At 41.2% G+C, this 17,854-nt stretch overlaps 1 protein-coding gene across 1 annotated transcript in view; it reads right to left on the reverse strand.

Moving 5' to 3' along the window:
- Nucleotides 1–17,854, reverse strand: part of LOC119496186 (contactin-associated protein-like 4) — a 93,954-nt gene that overhangs the window by 44,334 nt on the left and 31,766 nt on the right. Inside the window, exons 3-5 of the mRNA XM_037783307.1 lie at nucleotides 16,136–16,329; nucleotides 10,425–10,572; nucleotides 6,172–6,387 (exon numbers count right to left, since the gene is read on the reverse strand). Of these exons, the coding sequence (XP_037639235.1) occupies nucleotides 6,172–6,387; nucleotides 10,425–10,572; nucleotides 16,136–16,329 (558 nt within the window). The remainder of the gene's footprint in view (nucleotides 1–6,171; nucleotides 6,388–10,424; nucleotides 10,573–16,135; nucleotides 16,330–17,854) is intronic.

The raw sequence follows: 17,854 nt of genomic DNA on the forward strand, positions 1-17,854 counted from the left end.
GATTTAATACGACCATAAATCAATCCTCCCTATTTCAACAGTTTCTACCTGGAACTCTGAGCTCCACAGGTGGCTCCATCAGCTCCTCTGGGAGGAATCTGAGCCATTTTTATCGAGTCATAAGTTTAACCCAGAGGTCAGCAACCTGCGTCTCTTCAGCTCCTCTCCAGCGGCTCCCTGTGGATTTATAACAATGGAAATGAATAACTGTTTTTTTGTTTACATTTTCATTTTTATTTATCATTGTTGTAGGTCTATGGTACGACGGTACGACGGTACGACGGTACGACGGTACGACGGTACGACGCTACGACGGAGTATTAGGACCACATCGAGGAAAAAAAATGAATCTGAGATTTTGAGGATAAAGTCATAATATTATAAAGTAGTCATTTTACGTGTTATTTTCTTTTCTTCTTGTAAAGTTATAACTTTATTCTCATAATAGTACAACTTTTTTTTCTTGTAATATTCTGACTTTATTGTGTAAATCTCAGATGTGTTTTCCCTCAATGTGGTCCTAATACTCCGTAGTACATTGTCTCTTCGGCCCTCACTGCATTAGACTTATATTCTATACACTTAGACTATAAACTGTGTTACCTTCATCACAATGATCAAATGTTTTGATGCTCCAGACAGACAGATGGATAAACTCAACAGATCTCTTACCTGGTCTGTTTTCTCAGCTCTTTCTTGTCATACAGTATATTAGCTGCACTCTGTGCCTTTGTGCAATCTAATTTCCCATTTGAGAGCAAATTAGTTTGGGACTTTGAAATGGAGCATAAACAGAGATATGCATACAACGTCAGCAAGTAAACTACAGTGCAACATAAAAACCTCCCAAGTTACGTCCTTCCTTCTTTATTGAAACAGAAGCTCAGCCAGAGGGCATGAGATCAGTGAGCATTGATCCCTGGTTTATTTATTTACTCTCACTAAATATTCCAGTGGCAGAAAAGAACGGAGCTAAACTCTCCGAATGGGCGTTACGGTGGAGGCCAGACCTGCTCACACCGATGAGGATTTAATGTAAAGGTGCAAGTTAGTTCATTAGCTCTGTTTTTAAAGTTGAACCTTCTTAAGCTGTAAAGGGATAGAAAGAGGCTGGGGTTTCATTTTTAGTGACATAGAATAAAGAACTGAACCAAGAAAACTGCTAATAAGATCCTGCACTGTGGCTGACCCTCCTGAAGCAACGTACACGTATGGCTATGAGAATGTGTAAGAAAGCAGTAAGGTGTATAAATAGCACGACAATACACAGACATTCGGTGTGTCATTAGAACGCATTTTAGCGTGTCATTTTTACACGACGCAACAAAACTACGGTAACGTCCGCATTTAGGTTTATTGGCAACAAAACCACTTAGTTAGGTTTAGGAAAAATGACATGGTTGGGCTTAAAATTAGTACGTAAACTAAGTAAAACACGTATAAAAACAACGTAACATAACTACTGAAAACACGTCACAAACATCACTAACAAACAACAATAAAACTAATGTAACTTACAAAACACAACACCGGTCAAAAGATCTCACGAGAATCACAGGATCACATCTCACACCAAAATCCATCTTGTCAGGCTTTAAGTAATGTATTTGTGTCCGGCAAGCCAGAGACCGGACCAATCAGCGTCCTGTGAGGAGCTACTGTAGCTCCTGTAGCTACGGGCGTGGTTTAGGCATGGATGTATAAAGAGAACTGGATCCAGCGTTGGAGGCGGGCCTCGTTCATTCCTATGAGAGTGTCTCAGTGGAGCATGAAGCCTAAATGGCTCGACTTCTGCCTGGAAAAGTACCCGGATCTTTGGGCTACATGGAACAGGAGCAGTAGCGTCCGCTCGGTCACATGACTCAGTCACGGGGTCCCAACGTCACGCCGCCATCACGGCTTGGCGCTCCAGCCTCGGTCTGGGTCTCATTCACATGAACGGAGGAAGGGAAATAACTCTGGATTCGGATATGAGTGCGTTTTACAACTTTAAAAACGTAATGTTTTAAATAAGGACTATTAGATGTTCATACTGGGGAGTTGATTCACTTCAAAATAAATTATCCTCTGAGTTCCCAATGGAAGTCTATGGGGAAAAGTCTTTTTGGGCCCGATGGCATCACGTGACGGACACAGAAGTTGTAGTACCGCCGTTTGGCCACTACGAAAGTTGGAATCGACGACCGGAGCTCTTCCTGGGATCTTGGGTTTAGGTGTGTGAGATGACACATTGAAAGAAGAGCAAAGAACATTGAAGACTTTTCTCCATGGAAAACATGTTTTCGCTCTTCTCCCGAGTCCGACTGCCTGAGTTTGATTGACGGATGGTTCATCCAATCATCTGCCAAGTATTTTGAAAGTGCCCGCCCCTATTCCAAACAGTTTCTGATGACGGCTTCTCAGATGGTTCTGATGGGTCACGTTATATACGATCCTTGACTCTCTGACCTCGTGATCCTGACGGGTAATGTTCAAAAAGCAGCGTCATCATAGAAGCACAGCACTTTCTCTTAGATAAACATGCATTTGTCAGCATTTTGTAATGAATTAAAACATCCATCATAGTCGGTTGTTTCATGGTTATGATTATAAAAACAAACTCAGCCTCAGGATGCAACACCACTCCGGCTCAGAACACTGATCAGATCAGAGATGAAGGAATAACCAAACTTGGCACTTACAAACCCCCACAATGCATCAGTGTGCAAGAAAACAAGTTAGAGACTGTGAGAAAACACACGCAGCGACTAAAATCTGCTTCAGGCCACAATTTTAGAAACAAATCACAAAGAGCTTCTTCTGACAGCGGCTCACAAACACATGACACATATTTCTGTGTAGAGAGAGATGATGATGGCACACAATTAACCTCGTTGTCACTCTTCTACGATAGCGGCATGTCATCATAACCATAAGAAATTAATCAAGTCAAGTTCAAGCTTCCAGTTTACTACCCTTATGTGGCAAAAACTGAGAATTTTACATGAGTATAATCCCCTCGGTCTATTTTCAGTCTGTTTTCTTGTGTGCTCTCGAGGGTGTAAGTAATGATTAAGTGATTAGTGATGAATGAGTGGTTACTGGTTTGTGCCGCTCATCAGCTGGTTCAGAGTTAATCAGCAACGACTTATGAAGAAAATTGCTGTTATTGTGATTCACAGGTGCTTATGAAGTGATCATTATCGAACTTTAATCTATTAATATAATATCTCCCTGTCAGGTCTCTAGCAACTCATCATTATCTATTATATCAGCCCGTTCTCATTCCCATCACGGCTGTCAGCGTTCGATATCCGCGGCAACAGTAAACGCAGAGAAAGTCCTGTGGTGACGTAGTTTTAAGAGCGAGAAGTCACAAACCAGGCGGGCGGGACGGAGGGGAGGTAGATGGGTCAAACTAACACAAGGTTTTAAATCCAGGAGCCCGCTGGTCGTGACCCGCTTTTTACGTTTCACTTTACAATCAGCGGATCATTAACGTCCCGTGTTCACAACATGAAGTCACATTTTCACTGAACAAATGTCATAATTTTAAGCCCAACCATGTTGTTGTTTCCTAAACCTAACTAAGTTTAGACTATTTTTTATTTTTTTTTAAAAACTCTCTACCTCAGTTTTCATCCCGTATTATATTCCATATTTTACTTTTCTTAATATCTATATCTCCTATATTTTATTATCCAGCACTTTATCACTTTTTGCACTATATACATATATACCCGTATCTCAGCTGTTACCCTGCACTAGATTCATTTTAACACTTTCTTCATCTCCTGGTATTTTTATATCTGGTATATTTTTTTATACCTTGTACTACTAACTTGTGCTTTTTTACTAATATGTTTGCATTATGGAACTGTGATGCTGGAAATTTCCATCGGGATCAATAAAGTTATTATCTATCTGTCTGTCTGTCTGTCTGTCTGTCTGTCTGTCTGTCTATCTATCTATCTATCTATCTATCTATCTATCTATCTATCTGTGTGGTTTTGTTGCCAAATCGGAAGTGTTTTAGTTTAATTCACAATATTAAGAACAGGTTTACTGCAGGTGAAAAAGTGACGGTGAGAGCTTTGACAAAGCATCTTGTATATGACGAGTTAGGATGAGAACGTGTTGACTATAGTCTTCGATTCGGAGCACACCCGGTACACAAACACTCGTCCATGTACATGATCTGTTTGATCAAATCACATTTAGTTGATTTTTATGTTTAATTCAAATCTAAATTTCTAAAAGTTCACCATTGTTGGTGCCATCTTCTTCTCAAAAACTGGAAACATACAAAGAAAACAAAGTCAGTAACAAAGTTAGTGCAGCCACCACCACCGCCACCACCGCCGCTTACTTAGGCTGCTTTGTGAAAATGTGAAAGATTGAAGATGCAAGCTTTCAGTCTTCTGCTGTTGCAGAAAGCTGCACACTGCCAGGCAGTGAAAACCCATCTGACATTTACAAAATATAAATAGCTCACTGAAACATTGAACATTGAAGCACAAAAGAACTCATGTGCATATCCCACACGCTACAGTATGTATTATAAATCCCTGCTAACAGAAATGCAAAATGTATACTTTATAAGTCACAGGCATCGCAACGTGTTCAAGGCAGATGCACAAAGACCCAAATGGTGTCGTTTTCAGATTGCAAAAGAGAAGGAGCGAAGGAGGGAAGGAGGGAAGGAGGTAAGAAAGGAAGAGTAAAAGAGAGAGAGAGAATACCACAAAGAAAGAAACATAACGGAGCACATAATGGAAGGTAAATAGCACCATTTGAAAGAAAAGCAGCACAAGAAGAAAAGTAAGAAAAGCGCAGAAAAATAAGAGAATAATAGAAAGTGAGAGCGGAGAGAAATGTTACCAAAGCAGCCTTATCGCTCTCCACCAACACCACCAACACCACCAACACCACCAACACCACCAACACCACCAACACCACCAACACCGCCAACACCACCAACACCGAGCTCAGCGTAGTACAAGTGGGGGTGACAACAATAAATCAAATAGAAGCCAGAGCCAGTTATTGTGCTGTACAGGCCAGACACCAGCCGTTATAGGAGTGTTGTCCTGCTCCACACCTCAGACCACAAAGACAATCTACTGTTTAGTGAAATGAGATGATTCATCTGATTCAGACCTTTAAAGCTACGACCAGGAACTTTAACTCCTCCCTTCCGTCCCAGTGGCCCAGCGGGGCCGGTGTCGGGATTTTACAATCTGTATACAGCATACGACACCGTCTGTACTTTACGGTACGACTCTCGCATCGGATGAGGGAAAAACTTGTCTAATGCTTGTCTGAACAGAAGAACTCCAACACTTCATAAATCAACAGCATGTAAAGAATATAAATGCCAAACAACAACCAAAAGAAGATGAGCTCAGTCGAAAAAACAAGGATTCCAGATATTAAATATTGCACTTCCATAAACTGATTTTATTGGTCAAGCTCCCAAAACACCCATCAAACCCCTCACCTTTAGTTGTGATGAAGGCTCTCTGTTAAATAAGTCTGAAGCCCAATTTGAGATATTATTATTGTAATCGCTGTAATTGTTTTCAGACTTTGGAAAGCTCCCTCCAGAGGGTGTTTTTCTGACAATTTACTCATATTTTTGGAATACTTTACTAATATTTTCCAGCCATAGTTTGGAGATTATATTATTCATATTTCAAGACATTTACAAATATTTTTCGGATTTATTTGGGACATTTTTGGGGATTTTTTGTCAAATATCCTTTTGAATATATATATTTGTTTGACATTTTACTAATATTTTTGAGACATTTCTAGTCATTCTTTCTTCATGTTTTCTTTATAGTTTTTTTAGAAACTTTCTCAGATAATTTGGGGATTTTTTTTAACATTTTATTAATATTCTTCGGACATTTTCACGGGCTAAGTAGTACTGCTCATGAACTCCATGTGTTAAATCAGCAGATCACCACTTTAGTTCACAATACCAAAGCACATAAAGTCGAAAGAACAGAAACTTGTGGTCAACAAACACCATGATACTGTCCACTAATAGATCTGTGGGAGATCAACAAAACAGCCAGCAAGGTTTGATCAACTCATAACTCACTGGTATTTGCTACAGTACCTGTTTTAAATTAATTTTATGCAGCACCAGTGTGACTTTAAACAACCATGAACGAGGAGTTGTACCTTTTCGGAGGAGCAGGAGGAGCTTTCCTTTCTCCAGCTCCAGGACGAGGCTGTGCTCGCTGTGCTCGCTCTGTCCCTCGGCGTGAAGCAGTATCCCAGAGTTCCTCAGGGTTTTAAATATCAGAGAGATGCTCTCCCTGGTCTCCTGCCTCGGCCTGCTGGGACTCAACCTGTAGAGAAGGCTGCTGCGGCCATCCAGGCTCACCACGTCAGAGTCTGAAAGACAACCAAACCACACATTACTCAGAGGACTCTTAACAATACATAATAGTAACAAAAATTGTGCAAAATGCTGCTGCTCGCTTTTTAACTAACATTTCCAGACGTGAACACAAAGTCCCGAGGTCGAGGTAGAAGCTGTGGGGTGATCGTGCTTTTGCTGTCGCTGCTCCTAAACTATGGAACCAGTTCCCCCCTGATATATATCACGGACCTAGTACTTTTTAAATCTGAGCTCAAGACTTTTTTTATTTAGATTCGCTTCTTCCTTATGCTTTTTATGTACCTTTTTATGATTTTATGATATGTTATGTTTTTATTCCTGTTATTTCCTGATGTTAATGTCAAGCACTTTTGGTACCTTTACCTATATATCAAGAATGAGTTGACGATATGTTACATTTTGTATTTTTCTAATTTCTTCTCTGAGCTATGAACTAAATGCAGGTTATGTCTATCATAAAGTGGAGTGATAAAGCACAAACACAATGTAGACACTTTATAGAGAAGCTAATCGTTGAGCTGAATATGAGAGGCAGATTATAGACCATGGAGCATTTTTCATGTCAATCTAAAGAAAATGATACACTTAACGTTGCCTATCACGGCACTAAGTGTTGCCCCCGCCTACAGCGTCGCCATCGAAGCATCAAATTAGAAATGTCAGCTGAGATGCATCAATTTCTGCAACCCGCTGCATCCGAGGCTTTACTGCTGACAGTGAAACCCCAAAATCTGAATTATTCAAAAGTCAAAGTTTTTTTTTCTCTTCCTCTTCACCTTTTGGATGAAACGAGGACGTGTCGCCAGAATCCTCAAAATCATCCTCAAAGGAACCATTAAATCCAACTGTTTCAAAGATAATACAAAACATATTTTATTAATAGTTTTTGGGAAAATTTCTCAGCCATTTTTGGGATTTGTTACAAATATTTTTTGAATATATTTTCTTTAACAATTTATTAATATTTTTCAGACATTTCTAGCCATTTTTGGACATTTTCTTAATATTTTCTTAATAGTTTTTTTGAAAATTTCTCAGAAATGTTGTGTTTTTCTTTCTTTTTTTTTACATTTATTAATATTTTTGGGACATTTTCACGGGCTAAGTAGTACTGCTCATTAATTCCATGCAACAATAATATTTCACATTGAGTAGTTTTAGTTTCTCGTGTTCTGATGTTGTTTTTGCTGTCTGGTTTATAAATGTCATAACTTCCTCGTGCAGTGTGGTTCTTCTCATTTCTCATTGCTTTTGTCCCCAGAGTTGATTCTTCTCTAACTACATCGATGGATTTGCATGACAAGTGTGTGGAAATCCGTTTTTGGGGGAAAAGAAGAACTGATTAACTTTCCACACTGGCTTGACTTCTTACAGACAAATCACTTCTGCCTGCGTTCACGTAACATCATGAAAGTTTCTCTGGCAAACAGCAGCGACAGGACGAGGCCTTCTATTACTGTCATGGCCACAGCTGTGTCCTCTCCTGCCTCCTCTGCCCTCTTCTTCCTCTCTTCTCACGCTGGTTCTGCTTTTCATGCCCACATTCTTCACTTCACGTCCTGCAGACGCCACCGTATCCTCCCGCTGTTTGTCACTCCTGTGGCTCGTTTCTAATCAAGCTTGATCGGCTGTCTGCTTCCCATCTGCTCCTTATCTCCAATTATTGTTGTGGGTATATTGTGTATATTTATATATATATATAAATAAAGTGTGTTTCCATCCATCTTTATATGCACGTTTTTAAGTTGCACATTAAAACCTGATATTGGACACGCTGGAAATGAACAAAATCGAACATTAAAAAAAAGATTTTCTTCCTGGATAACATTATGGTAAATAAAGAGAATAGAAAAGAAGGGGGTGTCAGCTAATCCATTATCATGTAGCATGTCTCCCTCCTCTCCTTTGTGTCAGCCATAGCAGCTGATCAAAATGCCAAAAGGATGCAGTATGTATGTACAGTATGCATGTATGAGAGAAGACAAATAAAGATATTGTGAATGCCATCTTAGATTATGGAAATGCTCTGATCCATCACAGTTATGCTTGACTTGAATTACATAATGCTGGTGGAGTTTAAACTATTTAACATAAAGATAAAACAGTGGATACTATAACAGACGTTGTGTGATATATTCAACTAAAGATCAAACTGAATTCCTTCCTAAAATTCTGGGCAATTCAAGACTTCTTTAGATGTTGAATTTTAAAAATAAAAAATGAAGACTTAAAGCGTAACTTCGGTATTTTTTAACCTGGAGCATATTTTCGCATGTTTTTTTGTATCTAAGTGACTAATGTGGACAACAATTTCTGAAATTGTTCCAGTATTGAGGGAGAGCGCTGTAAACAGCAGCCGCTAAACGAACTGCGAGGACAAAAGAGCAGCATTTATGCAACGTTACGTCCACTAAAGATGCTTCTTTTTACCACCGACAGGCTCAGATTGTTGTTACAAGTGTCTGACAACATTATGGAAAGAACCCTACAGAGAAAACCTTTTTCTGACCTTCCTCTTGATCCGGTCTGTTTGTTATTGTGTCCAAGTCCCGCTCAAGGAGAAGTCTCATTGTGAAATATTAATATCCGTATACTCTGACTACAATAAATACGGGCGACCATCGAATTCAAAGATCTCATCCACGTTGAGGAAATCATCTAAATATTCAGCCATGACATTGATAATCTTTTAGATAACACTACACTTTGCTTTCTGTTCTCCAACACAACAAACTCTCCCCGTTTCCACCGTGGATGTATTCCTCTATTCCACCGTTGTCTTACCTCACCTCGCCGGATTTCACAACCAGACTTCTCCTTCAGCGAGACTCTTTCCATGATGTCAGACACTCATGGTACGTGTCCACCGGGGGCAAGTGCCGCGTCCCAGCATTGGACGCTTGGTGGGCTGCCACTAGACACAACACACTTGGCACCTGATTGAAAGAATGCTTTATCTTGGCTCCACACTCTCCTCAGACCGCTCCCTTGACACTGAAATAAACAGTCGCATCAACAAAGCCTCTTCAGCCTTTGGGCGACTCCGTAGAAGGGTATTTGAAAACAAAATACTAAAGATCAGTAGCAAGGTTGCTGTTTACAACGCGGTATGTGCCTCCACTCTGCTCTATGGGGCAGAAACATGGACCCCATACAGACGGCATATCACCAGCTTGGAGGCTTTCCACATTCGATGCCTCCAAAAAATCCTCGGCCTCTCTTGGGAAGATCGGGTGCCATACACAGATATCCTTTCCGTCCCCAGCAGGGAAGCATCAGTGGCAAAAACACCCATCTCCGCCGGATAGGGCATATTATCCTCCTGCCCGACCACCGCCTGCCCCACCAAACCCTCTACGGGCAACTCAGCGATGCAAAACGGGCTGCTGGTGGACAAAAGAGGCGCTACAAGAACTACACTAAAGATGTCCTCAAGTGCTGCAACGTAAACCCCACCCATCTGGAACATCTGGCACCTTTATAGGTCAGCCTGGCAGCTCACCTGTGCCAGAGCGACCGAACAAATACATCACACCACCCAACAGAGGAGGACCGGAAGGCGTGCCCAACGACACCAGCGGGCAGCCCGCATTACAACAACATCTGGGCTCCCTTGCCCCATCTGCGGGCGAGTGTGTGGCTCACGCATCGGCCTCCACAGCCACATGAAGTGGCACCAGCACCAACGGCGCTGAATCACCCCCCCACCCCCAACCCCCTGTAGCAACCGTCATCATCGGACACGATGGACAGCTCAGAGAGACAGCGTTCTCCCTCAATACTGGACAAATATTAGAAATTGTTGTTGCCATTACTCAGTTAGACACAAAAACTTCAGAAAATAGAGTCCAGGTTGAAAAATACCGAAGTTAAAAATGTAGATGGTTTTCTTTCTCAAACCTTGTTTAGTAATAGAGGCCACTGAAATGCTGATTGGTAATGTATAAAATGCTTAATAGTGGCTAGAATTGAAGAGACGTAGAGAATCGTATGTCCTATTCAATGATGTGAAGGTGTCTGCTGTACTGACTGTAAGGACATCCGTAGGTCTCCAGTCTGAGGCCGATCCGACCGTTGGGGTTCCAGTCCAGAGGGATCAGGCGGACGTAGCGGGCGATCACTGGCTGCTGGAGCTTGTGTTGGACCACACTGTCTGCGTTACTGTTACCTGGAAACGCCTGGAAAATACAAAACAGCATCAAGTCAGCTCATGTTCTGTCTTTCTATCTGTGCAGCTGTCCGTCTTCTGTCACCACAAAGAGAACTGTGATATTCCTCCCTCTGGATGTTTATTATCTTTCCACTAAATAAGTGAACACGTTCTTTCATCTTTTTATTGGAGCTGAAGTGCAAACACCCCCCAACCCCCCGAGGCTCCTGTGAGAACGTTTGATTTCCCTCTTAATGAAGGGAATATTCCGGAGATAGGGCCACGTTCCTGGTGAATGGATTCTCAATCAGGTAGAAAATTAGATTTGTGAAGCACTAGTTGTAGTTTTAGGTGTTTTAGACGCTTTGGTAAACACTCGGTCCGCGAGGACTAACATCTATTAACCTCCGTGATCCCAGCGCTCCCGTTCTGGATTTGTTTGAACCTTTTTAGGCTTAAAGTTGGACTTCATCTTAAGCCCTTTTATCAACTCTCATTATGAACCATATATATTTTCTTTTCAGGTAGTTGTGCTTCTTTCCACAAAGACATAGAAGTATAATAATATTTCGTTTGCTGCAGTCTGAATCGTGATCTCTGTGTGACTCGGTGTCTGCTCTTCATAAATTACGTCTGCCTCTGATTCTCTTCTCTCTCGGCCTCGTCGCCATCTCAGTGTTTCACTTATAAACTAAAGCCTGTGTGCCGGCTCTGATCACCTTATTTGTTTTTTCATTTATATGCAAATACTGTGAACTCAACCTACAATTAAATTGCAGAATTTCAGCACTGTTCAGGAAATAAAGGAGCTGCAGAGAGACGATGTCCTTCAAATGAACCCAGATGAAATGTCCTTCGACAAACTGAATCCCTACGAGCTGATCCTGACCTCTGACCTCTCTATGGAAATGGGTTTGGAGAATGTCTGAACAAGATCAACACTTAAGGCATTACAAATGTCTATCTGATGTTGAAATCTTAAATTAAACGGAAAGTTAACACATGAGATTCCAGCCCAGCCCCCCCCAAAAAACGTTGGCATTGGACATTTCTGCAAACAACGGATACGTTGAATGGCGACGTTTCAGAACCAAAAACATGTTTCATGAATACGTTTCATATGAGCCCCGTATCACGCTCGCAGAAACGCAATGATAAAGCCTAAACAAAATGTAGACACGCCATAGAGAAGCTAATCGTTTAACTGATGTCTGGATATGAGAGGCAGGTTATAGACCATGGAGCATTTTTCATGTCAATCTAAAGAAAATGATACACGTTGAGCTTAAAACTACTACGTTTATAAAGTTAAAATGAAACTGAAGGTTGTCAACACGGGACACAAACGAACAGCTGATTGTAATGGGAAAGTGAAACATATCACACAGGACACGAACAACGGTCTGCTGGATGACAGCCTTGAGTTTGTTGGACTCATCCGCCACTCCCCCCGCCCGCCCGCCCTGTGTTTGTCTTTTCGCTCTTTAAACTACGTCACCACACTGCCGGTGCACTTTCTCAGAGTGTTTACTGTTGCCGCGGGTCGGGTTTACATTGTAGTTAACGGAACGCCCGGTGCGTCTCATCCAGGCGCTAAAGAGTGCCATGTGTGTCGGTATCACACGCCGACGGCCGTGACAAAGCGTCAGTATTTGACGCCCTGGGAGTGAGAACAGTCTGGGGATACATATAACTTTATTGATTGACGAGAGATTTTCTGTTTTCTGTTCTCTTGAAGGTTTGAAGTAGGCGGGGCTCAGATGGAAAAAAAGATGATCCATCACAGGTCAGCTATCAAAATGTGGTGACTGGCTCATGTTGCTATGCAGTACCATTAATCAAATCTGACCCACACAGTCCGGATACAGCGGAGTGGCAGCTCTGATTGATGCATATTTAGTCGTTAATATTTAATGTGATATTTTTCTAATGCATGCTGCTGTCCCGTGATGGTTAATCCATGTTGACCGTCGGCTGCTTTAGCTGCTGCTTTGACTTCAAACATCAACAATACATCTGAGTTAGGCTCCTGGATAGTTGGGTGAGTGAAGCCCAGTTACAATTTATACTATTTTTAGTTCATGAAGACTTCTGTCATGTTAAGTTTTGCAGTAATCAGCATTCATGACTTCCCTATATCGTCCCTCTTTTACTTTCAAATCCCTTTTTGTGGGAGACTCTCTCACTCCTTTGCTCTCAGACTTTTCCTCAGACTGTCTCCCTCCGTTCTACTTTCCTTCTCTCTCTCTCTCTCTCTCTCTCTCTCTCTCTCTGTAATCAGTCTCCCTTTAGAGGAAGTTCTGCCTCTCCGGTCATATTTCAACAGCCCGATGCCTCAAACTAAATGAGGTGCTGTTCTCCGCGGCCTCCTCAGCAGGAAGCGGTCATCTGTGGAGGTTAGGAGGATTCAAAGCTGTGAAATCAGTGTGACACATGCAGGCTTTTACAGTATGTGGTTCAGATGAGGAGATTTTACACAGAGAAGTTCAGAGGAAGTGTTCGATGACGCACATATACAGATGTGCTTAGTCACATTAACACGAGGTCTCGCTCCTCTAAGGACATCTCCAGCTCAGTCGCCAGAAATAATTGTTGGCATTGGACGTTTCTGCAAACCAAGAATACGTTGAATGTCAAGTGACATAGTGGACGGGTCCAACAAACTCAAGGCTGTCATCCAGGAGACCGCTGTTTGTGACCAGTGTGTTAAGTTTCACTTTCACGTTACAATCAGCTGTTATTCGTGTCGCGTGTTCCCAACGTTCAGTTTCATTTTCACTTTATAAACGGAGTAGTTTTAAGCCCAACCATGTTGTTTTTTCCAAAACCTAAGCAAGTGGTTTTATTGCCTAACCCAGAGGTCAGCAACCTGCGGCTCCGGAGCCACATGCGTCTCTTCAGCTTCTCTCCAGAGGCTCCCTATGGAGCTTTAAAACAATGGAAATGAATAACTGTTTTTTTGTTTACATTTTCATTTTTATTTATCATTGTTGTAGGTCTATGGTACGACGGTACGACGGAGTATTAGGGCCACATTGAGGAAAAAAATAAATCTGAGATTTAAAGAATAAAGTCATAATATTATAAAGTAGTAATTTTACGTGTTATTTTCTTTTTTCTCATAAAGTTATGACTTTATTCTCGTTATATTACTTTTTTCTCGTAGTATTACGACTTTTTTCTCGTAAAATTATGACTTTATTCTCGTAACGTTACGACTTCATTCTCGTAATATTATGACTTCATTCTCGTAATATTATGACTTTTTTCTCGTAATATTCTGACTTTATTGTGTAAATCTCAAATGTGTTTTCCCTCAATGTGGCCCTAATACTCCGTAGTACATTGTCTCTTTGGCCCTCACTGCATTAGACTTATATACTATATACTTAGACTATAAACTGTGTTACCTTCATCACAATGATCACATGTTTTGCGGCTCCAGACAGATTTTTTATTTTTTTTTGTTGCCTAAAATGTCTCTTTAGATAGTAAAGGTTGCTGAGCCCTGGACTAAACCTAAAGTGACGCCAAGGGGCGTGACAGAGCAGCGGTATGTGATGAGTTAAGATGAGAACGTGTTGGTGTCCCACATCTATTTTACCTCCAGCCTCCTCACCTTCACCTTCACCTTCACCTTCACCTTCTACCTACTGCCACTTTTCAGCTTTTCTCACTTTCGGCACACAGAGCCCATATTTGCATTTCAGATTGACGCTCAATAACAGAATCGGCGTCTTCACCACTCCTGTAGGGAAATCTATGATATACTTCAACTCCATTTAACACTTAAGGACGCTATATTCCCTGGTTAAGAGAATACCATCTGCTCGCCTCTTTCACACCTTTGTAGTGGATGTGAAGAGAGAGCGAGAAAGAGGAGAGAGGATGAGAGAGGAGGGAGAGAATTAGAGAAGGAGAGAGCATTGCTCTGGCCTCTGAGCTTAAAGGAGAGAGATGTCCTGGAGGAATTGTGACTGATGAAGCGGCTCAGCAGTCGACTGTGTTTCCCTGAAAGCCACAATAAACTGGGCTGACTAATATGTGGAGCTTTAGAAGGACTTTGAAGACGTGCTGTGGTTTTATCCTGATTTATGCTGAGTGTGAAATCAACAAGCTTTTAAGCTGCGAGAAGCTCTTTTTTTTCTCTGTTCTCTCTGTGTGAAGGAGTCTCAGCCTGACATTAGCTTTACCCCCGCTGTGAGAGTCTTACCGCTCATCAACTTTAAATTGAAGCTGTTCATCACAGCGTCACTGTAGAGCTTTCTGGAGGAGCTTGGAGGTAACGCTCGACCGTCTCTACCTACTAAAGTGTGACGTGGTTAACACGGGGAGGGAGAGAGAGCCCCGAGGTGAACATTTGAACAGGAGTTGTACGTGTAAATGAGATGCTAAGTCCTTTAGATTTGGGTTCTTTTTGAGATACAGTTTTTTTTTTGGGGTCATGCATTCTGCACAGCGACAGCTTTCATCATTAATAAAGAGGATTGGACTAATGATTGCTGGTAATGAACAGCACACTATTGCAAAGGTGGTGCTGGTTTAGTTTTCATGCTGTTTGTTCTCTGCAAAAGGTGTTGAGCTGCAGGCTGGTCGCATACATTACTCGTAGCTATACCTATGAAAAGTAATGCACTGTAATTCGCTCCACTCTTCAGGATAAATATGTGTGTTTATTATAAATATATGTTCTTGCCTTCTTCTTACCATCATTGTTTAGCAACTTCTTTAAATCTAATTCTCAAATTCATTCACATAATACTAGAGGTTAATTATCTTCACCTGAACATGGTCAGTTCTCCCTCTGATATCGAGGTGTACAAATATGGAACACCAACATACACGTTATCAAGAGTTTGTTATCCTTAGAAACATTTTAAAAGAAAGTTATCATCACACTTAATTCATGATGTCTAATTATCTTTTGATATGTTTAGATATATTTTCTTTTCTTCTGTACTGTTTTTTTAATGGGAGGTGGCTTCTTGATCTCTCCTGACACATTTATTTATTTATTTTTTCTTTTGTTTTCATTGACTTGATTTTGTGTGGTTTTATGTATGTGCAAATAAATGAAACTCAAAATAGCATTATCAGAGTGCCAATGTTGTCCCTTTTTTATTATAAATCTGGTGGGTCTGTAAAACCATTAATGCTGTTTAAGAGAAATTTTCACTGTACTTTTAAGATCAACAAACACGTTGGTCAGACCATCAATCAATCAGCACATAACATCAATTATCAGCAAATTACACGCAAAATGATTCGTCTCAACCTTCAGAGGGACATTATCATTGGACTAGCAGCATATCTTTTTGCATTTTGACATGTCACAACACAAACACAGGTGTGTTTCTTTAATTAATAAAGTGTTTCAAGGGTCCTGGTATTGTGCACATTGGCTCACTGGGACACTGTTGATGTTATTAGTAAGACCTTTCCTACTGTGACGTGTCAAAATGTCTCCAGTGAAAAAGCTCTTTTGTTTCTGCTGGTTCTGTTTTGACTCTTTAGTCCTGCTAACACTCATAAGTCAGTTTTAATATTACCTTTACAGCTGTTGGTACATAGCTTTATTACAATGCCCTCACCCCTATGCTGTCTTCCTGTCGATAATGTTTCCAGTTGTGTCCCGTGTCGCTGAACATCAGCAGGTAGGCCATCAGCCAATCGGAGCTGCCGTAGCGACCCTGCGTAGAGACAGCAGTGATCTGCGTCCGCCCGCCGAGGTCAACCTCCAACCACTGATATCTGTCTGAACTCAGAGGAGACCAACCGCCGGCTCCTGGGAGGACAGAGAAACACCTTCGTATCATCCAAACAATATATTACATATTTGGGTGTTTTTAAAAATCACATTAATAAAGAAAGTTAGTTAAGAGTGCTGGAAAATCAAAGGGGAATGAAATTAATTCAAATATATCTACAAAGTTATGTGTAAAGATCTACGCTGCAGGATCCTTTAAACTCTATCAACGCGTTAACAAGAACAAAATAAAGTGTTCAGACGGATGTAAATCCATCAGGAGCTTTCAGTTGTTTCTTAAAAGAATTAAAATCGTACTAAACTTACTTCATCAGACACAAACTTTCTCATAGTTTAAAAGCCGTGAGCACTTATAGTTTATCAACTCATTTCTTTGATGTTCAATTAGGAACAGTCCAAAGAGTTTAATCTGTAGCTGAGGACTGTTCTGTGTAATAATATAACCAGCAGCTGAGGCGTTTATTCAATATTAAAGAGGCCAGTTCACAGCAGACCTTCATATCATCTGAGAAACAGGGCAGAGGACCAGCAGATGAAGACACGTTCAATAATTAAAATACCAACAGGTTTGTGTGTGTGTGTGTGTGTGTGTGTGTGTTTGCGTGTGTGCGTGTGTGTGTGTGTGTGTGTGTGTGTGTGTGTGTGTGTTTGTGCTGAGTCATAACAAAGCTGCCAGAACACCATATGGATGGATTTTATTGCATCATACATGTGCTTTTACTTTAACTTTAGTGAGGACCTTACCTTCCATGTAAAACCAAAAGTCCACCACTGAGTTTACGCTTGTTACCAGGCTGTTCTACCGTCTAGCTGTAACCATAAAAAGTAATGCACTGTAATTCGTATACATCCCACATAATAGATTTGTACGTAATCCACGTAACCGTGAACCAAGGCCTATGGAAAGGAGGCTGGTTTTCACGGGCGGACACGGGTCTTGGGATATGGGGTATTTTGAAAAGACGGTATGCATGTAGCAGGCGGAGAATTGACACGTGTCGCTGGACATTTGTAGGAAAAGGAAGAATATCTTTCCGTGTACATCCCTTGTATGAGAATACGTTGCTTGTTGCATTACGTAAGAAAGTCCGCTAAGGGCGGTTTGTATTTATTCACGGTTGTTATATTATTATTTGAACACAAACTATGATCTTTTTTCTAACCCTAACCAAGTAGTTTTGTTGTCTAAACCTAGCCAGATGTTTCACAACGTTAACCAGGTTGCATTAGGCGTTTCTTCGAGCGTGATACGAGGCTGATGTGAAACATTTTTATGGTTCACAAATGTCAACATTCAGAAACATACAGTGACAACAGTTTTTCTGGCAGCTGTGATCAGCATTCTTCATTCATTCCTTTACCTGACGTCTGTTACCACTGGCTGTTACTTCAACCACCACTTTGGGGGCCACGAGTTGTTAACCATTTCTACTTGAATGCCTAACCCAGAGGTCAGCAACCTGCGGCTCCGGAGCCACATGCGTCTCTTCAGCTCCTCTCCAGTGGCTCCCTGGGGATTTATAACAATGGAAATGAATAACTG

The sequence above is a fragment of the Sebastes umbrosus genome, chromosome 10, assembly GCF_015220745.1.
Source record: "Sebastes umbrosus isolate fSebUmb1 chromosome 10, fSebUmb1.pri, whole genome shotgun sequence".
Lineage (NCBI taxonomy): Eukaryota > Metazoa > Chordata > Actinopteri > Perciformes > Sebastidae > Sebastes > Sebastes umbrosus.